Genomic DNA, 12,920 nt, shown 5'->3' with positions numbered 1-12,920 from the left:
GGCATCGAACTCACAATTTTGTTTTGCCCGATATGGTTGTCGATTTGCGATGAAACCCATTACCTCTCCAATTTTCCAAAACCATACATATATATATGTGTAAATACAATAAACCCCCTTTTCTCAAAAACCGTGCATCAAAATTCAAATCCGTCAGTTCCATTGGGTCCAAGATAGTCGAAACGTCTAAAACGAGCTATTGGATCACTGTGAACGGAGTTCAATACGCACCAGAAGCCATCTCCACTGATTGGCCTTTCCAAAAAATTCGAGTTACTATTCACTTTAAGTTATTAGTACAGGTCGCGTAACTTCTCCATCCTAACTCGTTTTCTCCTGAAACTTGATGAGTGCGTATATAATTAAATTACATACAAAAACATCGTTAATAAAGAGTTCAACTATATAGCCAAATTCTCAAGTTCTCACGTTGACTAGAAACAAGAATATCGAAAAAGCTTCTCAACTTTGAGACTTAGCCCATAATATTCCAACACTCTAGACTATAGAACTTCTATAAAATCTAAGACCTCGAAAAAAAAAAGAAGACAAACAATGATATTAGCCAACCTTGGATTAGAGAAAGCATCAAAGAAAGCAGACCGTTTTACACCATGTTAGCAAAATATACTATCGAATAAAAAATTAGAGTTTCAATGTTACCCACAACCCTCAATTAAGGAGGAATATATGATCAGACTAAACACTATTTAGACGTTGTTTGGTTCAAGAATAAACAGGAGAGGAGAATAAGCGTAATAAGGACCTTATTCCTCTCTTTATCTCTAAAAAAAAATTATGAATTCCCCTCTTAACACGTTATCCTAGGATAACCTTATGGGTGCGTTTGGTTCGCGCTATCTTTTTAAGATTCCTAGTAATGCAATGAGAATAAAAAAATATGACGGTGTTTGGCTAAAGGCACTAAGTAATCTAGTTCGTAATATTAGATTCACTTGGGAATAAGATTCATCCCAAAGTACTAATCTCATTCCCTTGCGGGAGAGTGGGTATCCTCATATTAATGAATTAGGTAATCATAATATGTCTAATCTCTTTCTTTCTCCCTACCCGCCGGCTAGTTAGTATTATTATCCTTTACACTCTAACCTCATATTTCTCTCTAAACTTATCTTTTTCTCTCTAAACTTCAACTATTTTTCTCTCTCTAAACTAAGCTCTCCCTCCTCCTCTTTTTCTAAAATTTCAACTCCCTCACTCCCTCTAATCTTGACTCCATTTTTCTTCCTATTATTTAATTATGCTCTCTCTCTCTAACCTATATTTTCTCTCCATTTTTTCTAAAAAGATGTTGTAATTTTTTATAGCATTATCTAAAATTAATTAAAGAAATAAATAAATTAATTGTATATTTTTTGTAAATGTAAATAACATAACTAAATAATATAACCGTGCGAACCAAACACATGAATGCCACATTCTTAGTAATAGGATGAATAGGAATAAGATTCTCGAATATCTTTTTACTCCTAGTAATCTTTCATAGTGCGAACCAAACATGCCCTATAGGATAATCAATTAAGAGGGTGGAATTGTTGTTCCACCAAAATGGTGGAACAATAATTCCTCTCCTTATACTTCTACCAAATTAATAATAAAATATTAATTAATTAATGTATTATATATTAATTTATTTGCTAATTGACTAGATAAATTTACTCTAATAATTATTTTAATTAATTTGCTAATTAAATAATTAATTATTTAGTGTACTTATTCAATAATCAATATTTATATTGATTAATTAATTAATATTTTGACTAATTTAATTATCTTATTGTTATTAACTAATTTATTTATTAATTTATTAAATTACTTGTGATTAATTAAATTATTAATTACTAATTAATTTATTAATTAACATTTGGGTTATTTAGCCATATTCATGATTAATTAGTCAATTAAATAAGTTGAATTATTATTTAATTAATATTTTGTATTAATTAATTAGATAAAATATTATTATGTTAAAACTATAATTATTCTTATCCTTACTATTCCAATCTAACTATATCCAAACGCTATTTTTCTTATTCCGAAGAAAAATCCAGTTCTCATTCAAACGCAAAATTAATTTTATTCCTTCTTACCCCAAGAGTTGTACCTATCTCAGGAGTAGCCTAAAATAGCTTATTCCTGATAAGGAGGAAGTTTGAGGCGGAAGGAAATAAATAGTAGGACATTGGACATAACACCTTTCATCAATATTTAATTTTAAATATTGGTAATCAAATCCTCTTAGAGGCATTATTAAATATAACTTCCTATAATTTAATTATTTTTTACCGACATTTAAAAATAAATATTATTAAATACACTTATTTACTAATAGCAATTTATAAATACCAATAAATACCATAACAATCTTTCATATCCAATAAATTTTATATTTATTAATATTTACAAAAATATTACTATAAATAATGCTGCTATATGTTAAAATTTTTGGAGTGAACGTCTCAGTGGGCCATCATGGGTCGTAATCACTGTATTCGGCCATCATGGGCCGTGATTTATAGGTCCGGGGCGGGAGGACGTGGTAAAGACTACAGAGTATCTTCCAGAAGATTATAATCCCCACGCTTCAACCTCTTTAGATTGATACCAAATTTTATTCAAATCTGAACTCAAAAAGGACGGATTTATCTGATACTAAATTGATATAATTTCGGATAAGAATATAAAAAATAAAAATTTGACGAATTTGGTCTCAGATATGGATTTTATTTGTATTTGATTCGAAACCAAACCCGACTCGAATCCGATTTGATTGTACATTATATAATATATTGTTCCATGTTATATTTGAATTTATATTTTAAAATTTTAGATTTAATATAATATATTTTGAAATATGATAAGAAGAAATAATTATTTGGGATTACGATTTTCGAATTCGAATTTCAGATTTTAAAGAGATTCGATTTTGGATATAAATTTTTAAAATCTATCGAATTCGATTCAGATTCGAATTTCGAATTTTATAGTCTGGATTCCGACTTAAAAGGGTTTTTTTTGCAAATAGCTCCCTGATAAATTTTATTTACAAAAATAGCCCCGTCCAAAAATTATTTGCAAAAATGGTCCTGCCCCTGCCACGCCAGCGCCACGTCAACGCCACGCGGGCAGAGCGTGAACACGGTGAACCATTCACCGTGTTCAATACAAAATTTTTGTATTTATATTGGACACGGTGAATGATTCACCGTGTCCACCGTGTCCAATACAAAATAGTTAAGATTTTGTATTGGACACGGTGAATGGTTCACCGTGTCCAATACAAAATAGTTAAGATTTTGTATTGGACACGGTGAATGGTTCACCGTGTTCAACTTAACCATCTGGCCCAGCCCCGCCCGCGTGGCGCTGACGTGGCGCTTGCGTGGCGGGGCCAGGGCCATTTTGTAAATAAATTTTTGACATGGCCAATTTTAAAAAAAAAATTGTAAGGGGTCTATTTGCAAAAAAAGCCCGACTTAAAAATCTGTCTCAAATCCGACCGGTTCACATCCCAATTTCACACCTCCCACCCACAGCTTTGCTTCTTCCTTCGCGGAGCCTAACCCACCAACTCCGCAGCTCCGCTAATTCGCTCCTCTCTCACTCTGTGTCCCCATTACCGGCGACGAAGAGGAGGGCGAAAGGGGTTTCCAACTCTGCTGTGCTCCGCGTCGGGTATAGCATCTTCTCTCTCTTCGATTCGATCCTTCTCGCTTTGGACCCGATCTCTGTTTCAGCCCCAACTCGATCTCATGATCTCTTCGCATACAAATTTTCTCTTGATTCGATCGAATGGATCATAAATTGGTTCTTATTTCGGCGATTTGGTGTTAATTAGGGCTCAATTGTGACTAATCGCAGTGTAGATCCACGCTCAAATGCTTAGTCCCTTACAGTTTGTCTCTATTTGGAATTTAGGGATCTCGAAGACTACGCTGATGTTATAGAATTGTTGATCTGGGCCTCTTACTGGATCGTGCACGATTAGATCTCTCGGAAGGTTTCGATCTGTGGTGGGATGACTTCTGCTCAAGATCCGTTCTACATTGTCAAAGAGGAGATCCAGGATTCTGTAAGTTGATTTAGGTTTTTCTAATTTTTTTTTTTAAGAAATTTTGCTTGTCGCATTATTTTTTGTAATTTTAATTGCATGGAATGAGCATAGAATTGGTTGGATCTATCACTTTTAGCCTACAGCATCATCATGAACAGGTGGGGTGGGAGAGGGGCATTTTATTTGGTCGATACGGTAGAATTAAGAACTTCAGCTAGTTCACTAGTTACTACATATTTGGGAAACATAGTGAGTTTAGAGAAATATTAAGTTAAGTGGATCAGTAGAGAAATATTTGGGGACTTGAATGGTACTCACGAAGAAGAAATTCTAAGTCAGTATTTATTGAAAGATGCTAATGAAATTGATACTTATTTTCATGAATGAGATAAATTTTGTACCTATATATATTCACTTTAATCTCTTTTGTCAGCAGGCATTGTTGTCATGTTACCTATGTAACTCTATAAAATGCTTTGTCCAAAACAGATATTATTTCTCTAGGAATTAGCCCTCTAAGTTCCATGAAAATTATACCCCTTGCATTTGTCGCTTTATGTAAACTAGCTAGATGTAGAGGGTTTGGATTTTAGGTTGATTCGGAAACACTCATAGACTGGTGAACAACTACATCATGAGATTATACGGATACAGCAGGCATGGCAACTCTTCAACAATAATGATTTGATAAGCAACATTAGTTATACATTCTCGGGGTAAATATTGATGACTTATTCTATTCTTTTGTAATTATTTTGGCTTCAGATCGATAAGCTGCAAACTACTTTTCACCAATGGGAACAAACCCCTGTATACACTGGAGAACATGTTCATTTAACTAAAGAGCTCCTGGCCAGTTGTGAAAGCATCGAGTGGCAGGTAAGGAGGCCATCAAAGTTAATTATCTGATATACTTTCAATTTTAGTAGGTTTAAACTTGCCTATCCCATCAACACGCGGTGACTGACCGCCATAGTAAAGCCTTTGCATTAGAGGAAACAGTGCCATTGTTCTTTTTCTTTCTTTCTTCTTCTTTTTGTGCTTTTATGCCGGCGTCATTCTAGTTGGAATGATGCATGGCTATTTAAAACCCAACTGAGAACTCATGATCCTTTGAGGTTCTACATTTCATTCTGTTTAGATTTTACTTTTTTCTGCGAAAAGGTGGATGAACTGGACAAGGCAATTTCAGTCGCTGTCAGAGATCCAGCTTATTATGGACTTGACGAAGTTGAACTTGGAAAACGGAGAAACTGGACTAGCACTGCTCACAACAAGGTATTGTAAAATTATTACATTATTAATTTTCATTGTTCCATATTGATATGCACAAGTTGTAATGCTAAGACATAACAAAGATAACTACTAGTGTCTTTTGTCTCCTTTTCCTTTTTGGTTATACTTGATTTTTGTCAACTAGCATGTTCTAATATAGTTAGGAAATACCTAGGTGCGTACTGTGAGGAGAAATGTTGAAGCTGGAAAGGAGAAGAGCAGTCTAATCAATGGTTCGCGCCAAGACCTAACGGGTCTTCCACGTGGGCATGATTCTCAAGCAGGAAGATCTAACCACTATGGAGCAGAAGACAGCGATGATTTTATCTCTTCAGAATCAGATCGACAGCTGCTTCTAATAAAGTAACCTGCTTTTCATCTCTCAGTATCTTTTGATTGGCTGGAAATGAGTTGAGAAAGAGTTTATTGAACCATATCAAGTCTAGCACTCTGCCTCGTCCCATAATTTGTGTTTCTTTTTGACATGTAAGATAAAAGAATGGCTTATACCATCAATTTACCTCGTGTGACTTTATTTTTATGAAAATGAAAGTCAAATCAATTACATCAATGTAAATAGAAACAGTACTCTTCAGATATCATGTAATAAAGAAAATCTCAAATTAAAAATTTGAACAGCAGTCTGTTTGATCAAGTGCTTCATTACAAGGTAATTTGCTTTTCACATTGCGGAATATATTATCCCATGTAATATATGCCTCCTGCATCTTATATTTGAATTTTGAAGATTAAACTGCTGCTAGATGGTGTATGAACTGATTTTACTAATGAAGAAAAAAAGGGCAATTTACATTCTAATGTTTCAACAGATATTTCATGAATATATTCATGCATACTGCGTATGCCCTTGATTGAGAAGAATATATTTGGTTTTAGGGACTCGAAGTACTTCATGGGCTTTATGACTACTATTACTTGAAGATTGACAGCTCACATTTTATGATTGCTTATTAAAAAGCCAAGCTAACTTGACCTGCAGGCAACAAGATGAGGAATTGGACGAGCTAAGCGCAAGTGTTCAGAGAATTGGAGGTGTAGGACTTACCATACATGAAGAGCTGATTGGACAGGTATTATTAATATTAAGTTGCAAAATCTGCACCTGTTTGGTGATAATATAAATTGATTGTGGATTATAAAGTGGCCAGATTGAACCAGAGATCCATATTAACTATGTTTGAGTAAGCGTTATGTACTTCTTTTAATATGGTGATTATTTTCCCCTTCAGTAAGGAAAAAAAAAAACAGTTAAAAAAAAAGAGTATGATTTGGCAGCTTGGTTGGAGCTATGGATAATAGGACAGCTTGGAAAATGGTGTCTAGTATCTCTTTTAGGAAAAGAGAATAATTAGTCTAGGTGTATTTTTCTCATGGTCTTTTTTCACCGTGTCGTTAAAAATTTGACCACCCATTTGCCGGATCTACATCACTTAGGGGCCATTTGGTTGGATGTAGTTGTAAATGTAGTATAGTTAAAAATGCATGCAGTTAAAAATACAACAGTTGTAATTACACATAGTTGTTTGGTTTTATGTAGATGCAACAGTTGCAGTTGCATTTTTTCTGTTTGGTAATGTGAAGCTGATAGTTGAATTTGTGAATCTAGTCACCTCTTCAGATAAAGTGGTGAGATTACTTCCACTATACATAAAATAATTGCATAATTTTATTAATCATTTAAACTTACTATCTATTAATAAATAAGTGATATATGTAATGTTTTTATATTTTTCAATAATTCTTCAACTTATCAATCGACACATTTAAAATTTTCAATATATTTAATTTTACTATGTAAATCCAACTTTACAAATTTAAATAATTCTCTCATTTTTTATCAAATTTAATAATTATAATTAATTAAAACTTATTAAATTAACATACACAATCATATTCTATAAAAAAATTTTAAAAAACTATTTTTTATATTTAAATAAAACTAATTTTAAAAAAAATTAATTTTTTTACACAAACCTTGTATTGGTAAAAACTTTTCTTAGTAGGAATTTATTACAAGTATATATATATATATATATATAATTGAGCTTCTATGCTTTTAAAAGTACCAAGACAATGGTGCTTGTAAATTTTTAGTCTTTGGATTAAGGAATGTGTGGTTAGGATGATATGGGCCCCCTAGGGTTAAGTACTTAAGTGAGTGGTTGGTTGAATAGTATAATCTAACGGGTGTAAATGGTCAACAGTCCAGATTTAACGGCTAAAAACCTACAAGCACGAAGTGGTTGGTCATTTTAAANTATATATATATATATATATATATTATTTATTTATTTATTTAGCTATTTATTTATTTATTATTGTTAATTTGTGGGTGATTCTATTCCTCACCAACTGCTGCAGTTGGAATTGCAGCCAATTTGGATGTAGTTCCAACTACAGTATTTGGACCTTCTTGTGCAGTTGCAACTACAGCAATTGGACTCAATCGCACTAAATCAAACACAGAAATTGAGGGTGCATGCATTTGTAACTGTAATGCAGTTGCAAATGCGCAAACGGACCCTTAGTGTTTTTGATGCTCTGAGTTAGCTGTCAAATTTTACATGCTCACTAATATCAGTTTGTTAGATGCTACTGCGTGGTACAACATTAACTCATTGAGAAGCACCTTAATGATGTGTCCCACATTTAATAGCAGTCTCACATGTATAAAGATACTTGGTTGCTGTCCGTCACATTCCATTTTTACTACCTTTTAGTGGAGATTCAAATTTGGACGATGAGGCAAATGCTTTTTTTTTATCCTGTGATGCAGGAAAGAATTTTGGACGATCTGAGCATGGAGATGGAAACTACTTCAAATAGGCTTGATTTTGTGCAGGTTTGCTTTCATTTTTTATTTATTCCAAAGATGCTCCTGTCGGATGCATGATGAACCCAAACGCTAAAATATTTTGTTGTCGTAGACGCATGACGACCGCAAAGCAGTGCTATTGCAAAATCTCTTGTTTATGTGTCCCAATAAAGGGGGCAATTTTAGTTTCAATTGTTTTGTCATGACTCGTTACCGTCGACTGGTTCCTTATTTTGGGACATTTTTTTAAATTCTAGATGATTAAAATTAGACATAGACTGAAGCTTGCTTTGTTTTGTGGTGCAGAAAAGAGTGGCTATGGTCATGAAGAAGGCTGGTGCGAAAGGGCAAATCATGATGATTGCCTTCCTGATCGTTCTTTTCATTATTCTTTTTGTTTTGGTTTTCTTCACGTAGATAATTTGTGTGACTTGTATTTATGTTGAATCATAGCAGAGCAGACAAATTAACGGTGTTTTTAGCCTACTAAGCTTCTTAAAAAAGTTTATTCCAAAGTTAAATCTTTTAAATTTTTATTTGTAAAAATAGATTTTGGATAGACATGTCGCTGTCACGTGGGCGGCGGTGCAAACAAAGGCAAATAAAGGCAGTGAATTATTAACCACATGATAGCTATGAATGCTATCATAAATGGTTTATCATTTTCGATGGTTTCTTGTTCCCAAATTGCGTGACTTTTTTCCGAACATCCTATATTTACATAATAGAAATTTTAAAGATCTATTCAATCACGATAATAAATATTTAGATTAATTTAAATTAATCTCAATCACACTTTAATATGAATAAATAAAATAATATAATAATATAAAAATTACGTGCATAAAAGATTAGAAATATTAAATATATATCAAAATACAAAAAAGTTCAAACAAAATCAGCTCCTCCCCATGCCCCTTCCATGTCTGCGATGTCCTACCTCATCCTCACATACGCAAATCATCGTCCCTCTAAGGGTGTATAGGCTTTTGAGCCATGTGTCTGATAAATATGCTCAATGGAGGCGCTCTCGACACCTAGCTCCATCCCCTGCGTATCAACTACCGATGGCAGCATCCTCTCCTGCGTCTCAATTATAGGCATGGCAGCATCCTCTCATGCGTCTCAATTATAGACATGACAGCATTCTCTCATTCGACTTAACTATAGTCTTACTAGAAATATGATTCTACCGTCGTCGCTTACGTCAATATATAGTATCAACTTGGTGAACCTTCGGTGTGGACGTTGGATAGAGGGATCAGCGCGAATGAAATAGCAAACTGATATACCTTTGATATAGATGAGATATCACATGGAGGGACCGATGTCGACACATGAAGTAACGATGATGACGGGACATCGAAATAAAGGACCTCTTATGTCGAGGGGACGTCAGATGGATGAGTCGAGCCGAACGCGGATGGTAAATCGTCTGCATGTGAACCTTACATGTGCTAGAGCCTCCATCATTCTAGACGGCTTTAGGATCATCCGTCAAATGTCCAATGTTCCTAATAGCATGTCGCATAGCATCCACTTGTATGAAAATTTATATTTACATATGATGAATACTTGTATATAAAATAAAATATAAAATAAAATAATCTTACCAATGTTCGCTCCACATGCCGCACGGCAGAAAAGTGAGTGGAGATCGCTTTACATGTTGAGAAATGCACCTCGTGATTTCCTAGCACCGCTACATGTACACAGAGGTGGCTTGTACTGGATCTAGATCGATGAAGGTCTCTGCTTTGTAATATTTTCTACATGTTCTGTTCATTGTTGAATATATAAAGTATGAAAAGCTACCCACCCTCGCGTGATCTACCCTATGATGTGATCCGCTGTTTAGCCTCCACAGCCTCTGCAAATAGAAACACCAATTATAGGCAAACATAAGTAAATGATCTAAAATTGTAACGACCTGACCAGCTAGCAATAATAACTCGTTGGGTCCAAACGACTGGCCCAAAATACTTAAATCCAGTTATTATTACTAGTGTTCATTGTCTCTTATATACCCAATCACAAATGCATTCCCATTCAATGTGGGACTATTGGTGTCACGCCCCGAGACCGCCACTTTGGTCGGTTCGGGCACATACACAGACGCCGAACGGACAGAGTCTCCCCTGTCCGTCCAAGGCTCAATCCTCAATAACATAAGTATGTATAAAGAAAGATTTGCCCAGAAAAATTTTAATATACATGGCTTGCACGAGAGCAAGCAGCAGGAGTAAGTGAAAGTAAATTCTAACTATTATAACATTGGAACATTCACATCTTTACATACACTTTGCCACTTTATGTAATACATGATTCTTTCCTCAAATACAACTTCCGCTTTTTAATACATTTGCTTTCCAAATTACATTTACATTCTTGCTTATACATAGGGCGACCTACACTTGGTGACCCAGCTATCTAGGGCGCAACGCTCGCCTCGGTTCGGCGCTGCTCCTCGAATGGTGGCTCTGCAACAAATGGGGGTGAGAACTAAAAGAAGTTCCCAGTGGGTTCAGCCGCCGACCTCGCTGACTTTCCCACTAGGTCTAAACCAGGCATAAAAAGAGAAAGATAAATAGATAACCAATTCTAAACAAATGCAGCTATTATGCCTTTACAAGAATACCGAAATGATATATAAGATGCTCATGATGCATGCACATAATCATTGCCATTACCCAATCGTCCTTGACTAACCCGTAGGTTTCGCCCAAAACTCACCAACTCAAATCCCTACTATCGGGAAGAAACTCCTACAACCCGACGGGACCGTCCTATGGGGAAACTCCAACCCAGTGATGACTACTCCGGAGCTCATCGCTCCAGGGGGAGTGACCGCCCTCAAGCCAAGACTTACAGGTGAGTATGATCCAATCCTCAACTATAAGGATGCCATGTTCATTCCAATCCTCAACTATGAGGAAGTCCTCAACTATAAGGAAGCCATGTTCACACATGCCACAACATAAAGTGTCTCATTCTCTAGCATTCATTATGCTCACTAATGCCACAACACAAAGTGTCTCATTCTCTAGCATTCATTATGCTCACTAATGCCACAAGGTGCTATTTCACTCACTTGTCACAATATCACCATGTTCTTTACCTCAACTAGGTTCATATCTCAATTCATACATATATAGGGTTCACAAATGCTCACGATCTCATTCTCAACTTATATGCATCTTTATATTAAAAGCATGTAAAGGATATACACATACATTCTCATTAACCCTACAAGCATGAATCCTAACATATACACATACATGCTCAATGGTGACTCAACATCATGCCACAATGCAATGACCCAATTTTGTATTCATACTTGAGGCTTTCTCACAACGCATTATGCCTAATCCTTGGTTCTATCACAAGGTTCACATTCAATATCACAATGACAACCAATGCATCATTTAATTCAATGTCCACAATATTTTCTATGTCCAATTCACTAGTTTTTCCTCTACTAGTGCAACATGTCACTAGGGTTCATATATTACTAAGTTCATGCATCCAAATTTCCAATTCGTCATCACAGTTATTCATTTATACATCATAGGAGGCATGCAAGTTTCTACAATGAGAAATACTTGAACCCTATCACATATAATCAATACACATAGACATATGCTCAACAAAGAGAATTAGACATAGGAAGAAATCCAACCATTCCGAATAGTACCACCCACCTCGTATTGACGTCAAAAAGCGAGAAATCAAGTCCCGCAATTTACCGTTGTCGTTTTAGCTCGACCCAAGCCTAACGAACCAAATTCCGCAAATCTCTTGATCGGACGCCGTAATCTCGTCGTAATCCTAAACGAAGTTGTTCTCCGCATCGAATTATCCTTCAATTAAGGTTTTACAAGATCAATTTAGTTCCAAATCTCATGAGGACAAAAGCCCCAATTTCTAAGCCTAGGGTTTCATGGATCCTTAAGAACACCAATATCCATAATAAATCTTTACTTAATCTTGTTTAGAATCACATGGAGATCTCAAATACATTAACTGTAAACGATTAATACAAACCCTAACCCAAATCCATAAAATCTCACCTTAGGCCACCATGCTCACCAAGCTAACTCCACCATTGGAGAGCTTGCTTCACCACCAAGCTTACTTCTCCAACTATTTCTAAGTTTAACCTCCAATTTCTCCTCCAACTCTTCTCTTTGGTGGAGAGATTACACGAGAGGGAGAGAGTGGTGAGAGCTAGAGAGAAAGAGAGAAAGAGAGAAGACTTGCTTCTTCTCTCTCTCGGGTTGAACAAGGACAATAAGAGAAGGCCAATTGTTACACATTTAGGCCCCCTAACACATACTACTTATAATTTAGTCCAGTTCAGAATCTGATACTTTTCGCCGGAGCCCTTTTGAATTCCGTTTGAGCTCAAATTTAACAATCAAGCTTGGTTAAAATTAATAAGAAGAACGATATCTTAACTTTTCAGTTTTGAACCATTTTTTGTCACCGAAAGCTTTACTGACTAAAATCTCTAGCAAATAGCAGTCAAATTTTATTTTCCACTTTTCGGGTGTCGGAATAATATGAAACTTTAAATCTCGCCTTATAAAAATAATTCCGACGTATTCTTCAATTTTCATAAGTTTCTGACACTGTGAATTTTCTGCTAAAATATCAGCCCCGTTCTTTACAGAAAATTCTAAATCTTATGTTTCCATTCCAATTTCAGCACAAGTCATTTCTGACTTATATTTT

At 35.2% G+C, this 12,920-nt stretch overlaps 1 protein-coding gene and 1 long non-coding RNA gene across 3 annotated transcripts; one reads left to right on the top strand and one right to left on the bottom strand.

Moving 5' to 3' along the window:
• LOC109723641 (syntaxin-61) lies at window positions 3,533–8,716 on the top strand. The gene is made up of 8 exons (XM_020252072.1): window positions 3,533–3,696; window positions 3,940–4,093; window positions 4,841–4,954; window positions 5,240–5,353; window positions 5,526–5,713; window positions 6,351–6,441; window positions 8,148–8,213; window positions 8,493–8,716. Exons 2-8 carry the CDS (start codon window positions 4,040–4,042, stop codon window positions 8,601–8,603), a joined length of 738 nt encoding a protein of 245 aa, XP_020107661.1. The 5' UTR covers window positions 3,533–3,696; window positions 3,940–4,039; the 3' UTR covers window positions 8,604–8,716.
• On the bottom strand, window positions 9,031–12,442 carry LOC109724329. 2 transcript variants are annotated; one of them, XR_002219891.1, is made up of 4 exons: window positions 12,257–12,442; window positions 11,888–12,046; window positions 9,800–10,056; window positions 9,031–9,700 (listed from the first exon to the last, which is right to left on the bottom strand). It is a non-coding gene; the product is annotated as an uncharacterized LOC109724329 (long non-coding RNA). The 2 variants fall into 2 exon arrangements; XR_002219890.1 differs by lacking the exons at window positions 9,031–9,700; window positions 9,800–10,056 and adding an exon at window positions 10,302–10,666.

The sequence above is a fragment of the Ananas comosus genome, linkage group 18, assembly GCF_001540865.1.
Source record: "Ananas comosus cultivar F153 linkage group 18, ASM154086v1, whole genome shotgun sequence".
NCBI classification, from domain to species: Eukaryota; Viridiplantae; Streptophyta; class Magnoliopsida; order Poales; family Bromeliaceae; genus Ananas; species Ananas comosus.
Note: the sequence above shows the minus strand (reverse complement) of the source record. Positions and strands in the feature narration are given on the sequence as shown.

Coding starts and splice junctions, on each gene's coding strand:
- LOC109723641 (XM_020252072.1), top strand. CDS start 4,040: ATGACTTCTGCTCAAGATCCGTTCTACATTGTCAAAGAGGAGATCCAG. Junction 4,094..4,840: donor AAGAGGAGATCCAGGATTCT/GTAAGTTGATTT, acceptor TTTTGGCTTCAG/ATCGATAAGCTGCAAACTAC. Junction 5,354..5,525: donor CTAGCACTGCTCACAACAAG/GTATTGTAAAAT, acceptor GGAAATACCTAG/GTGCGTACTGTGAGGAGAAA.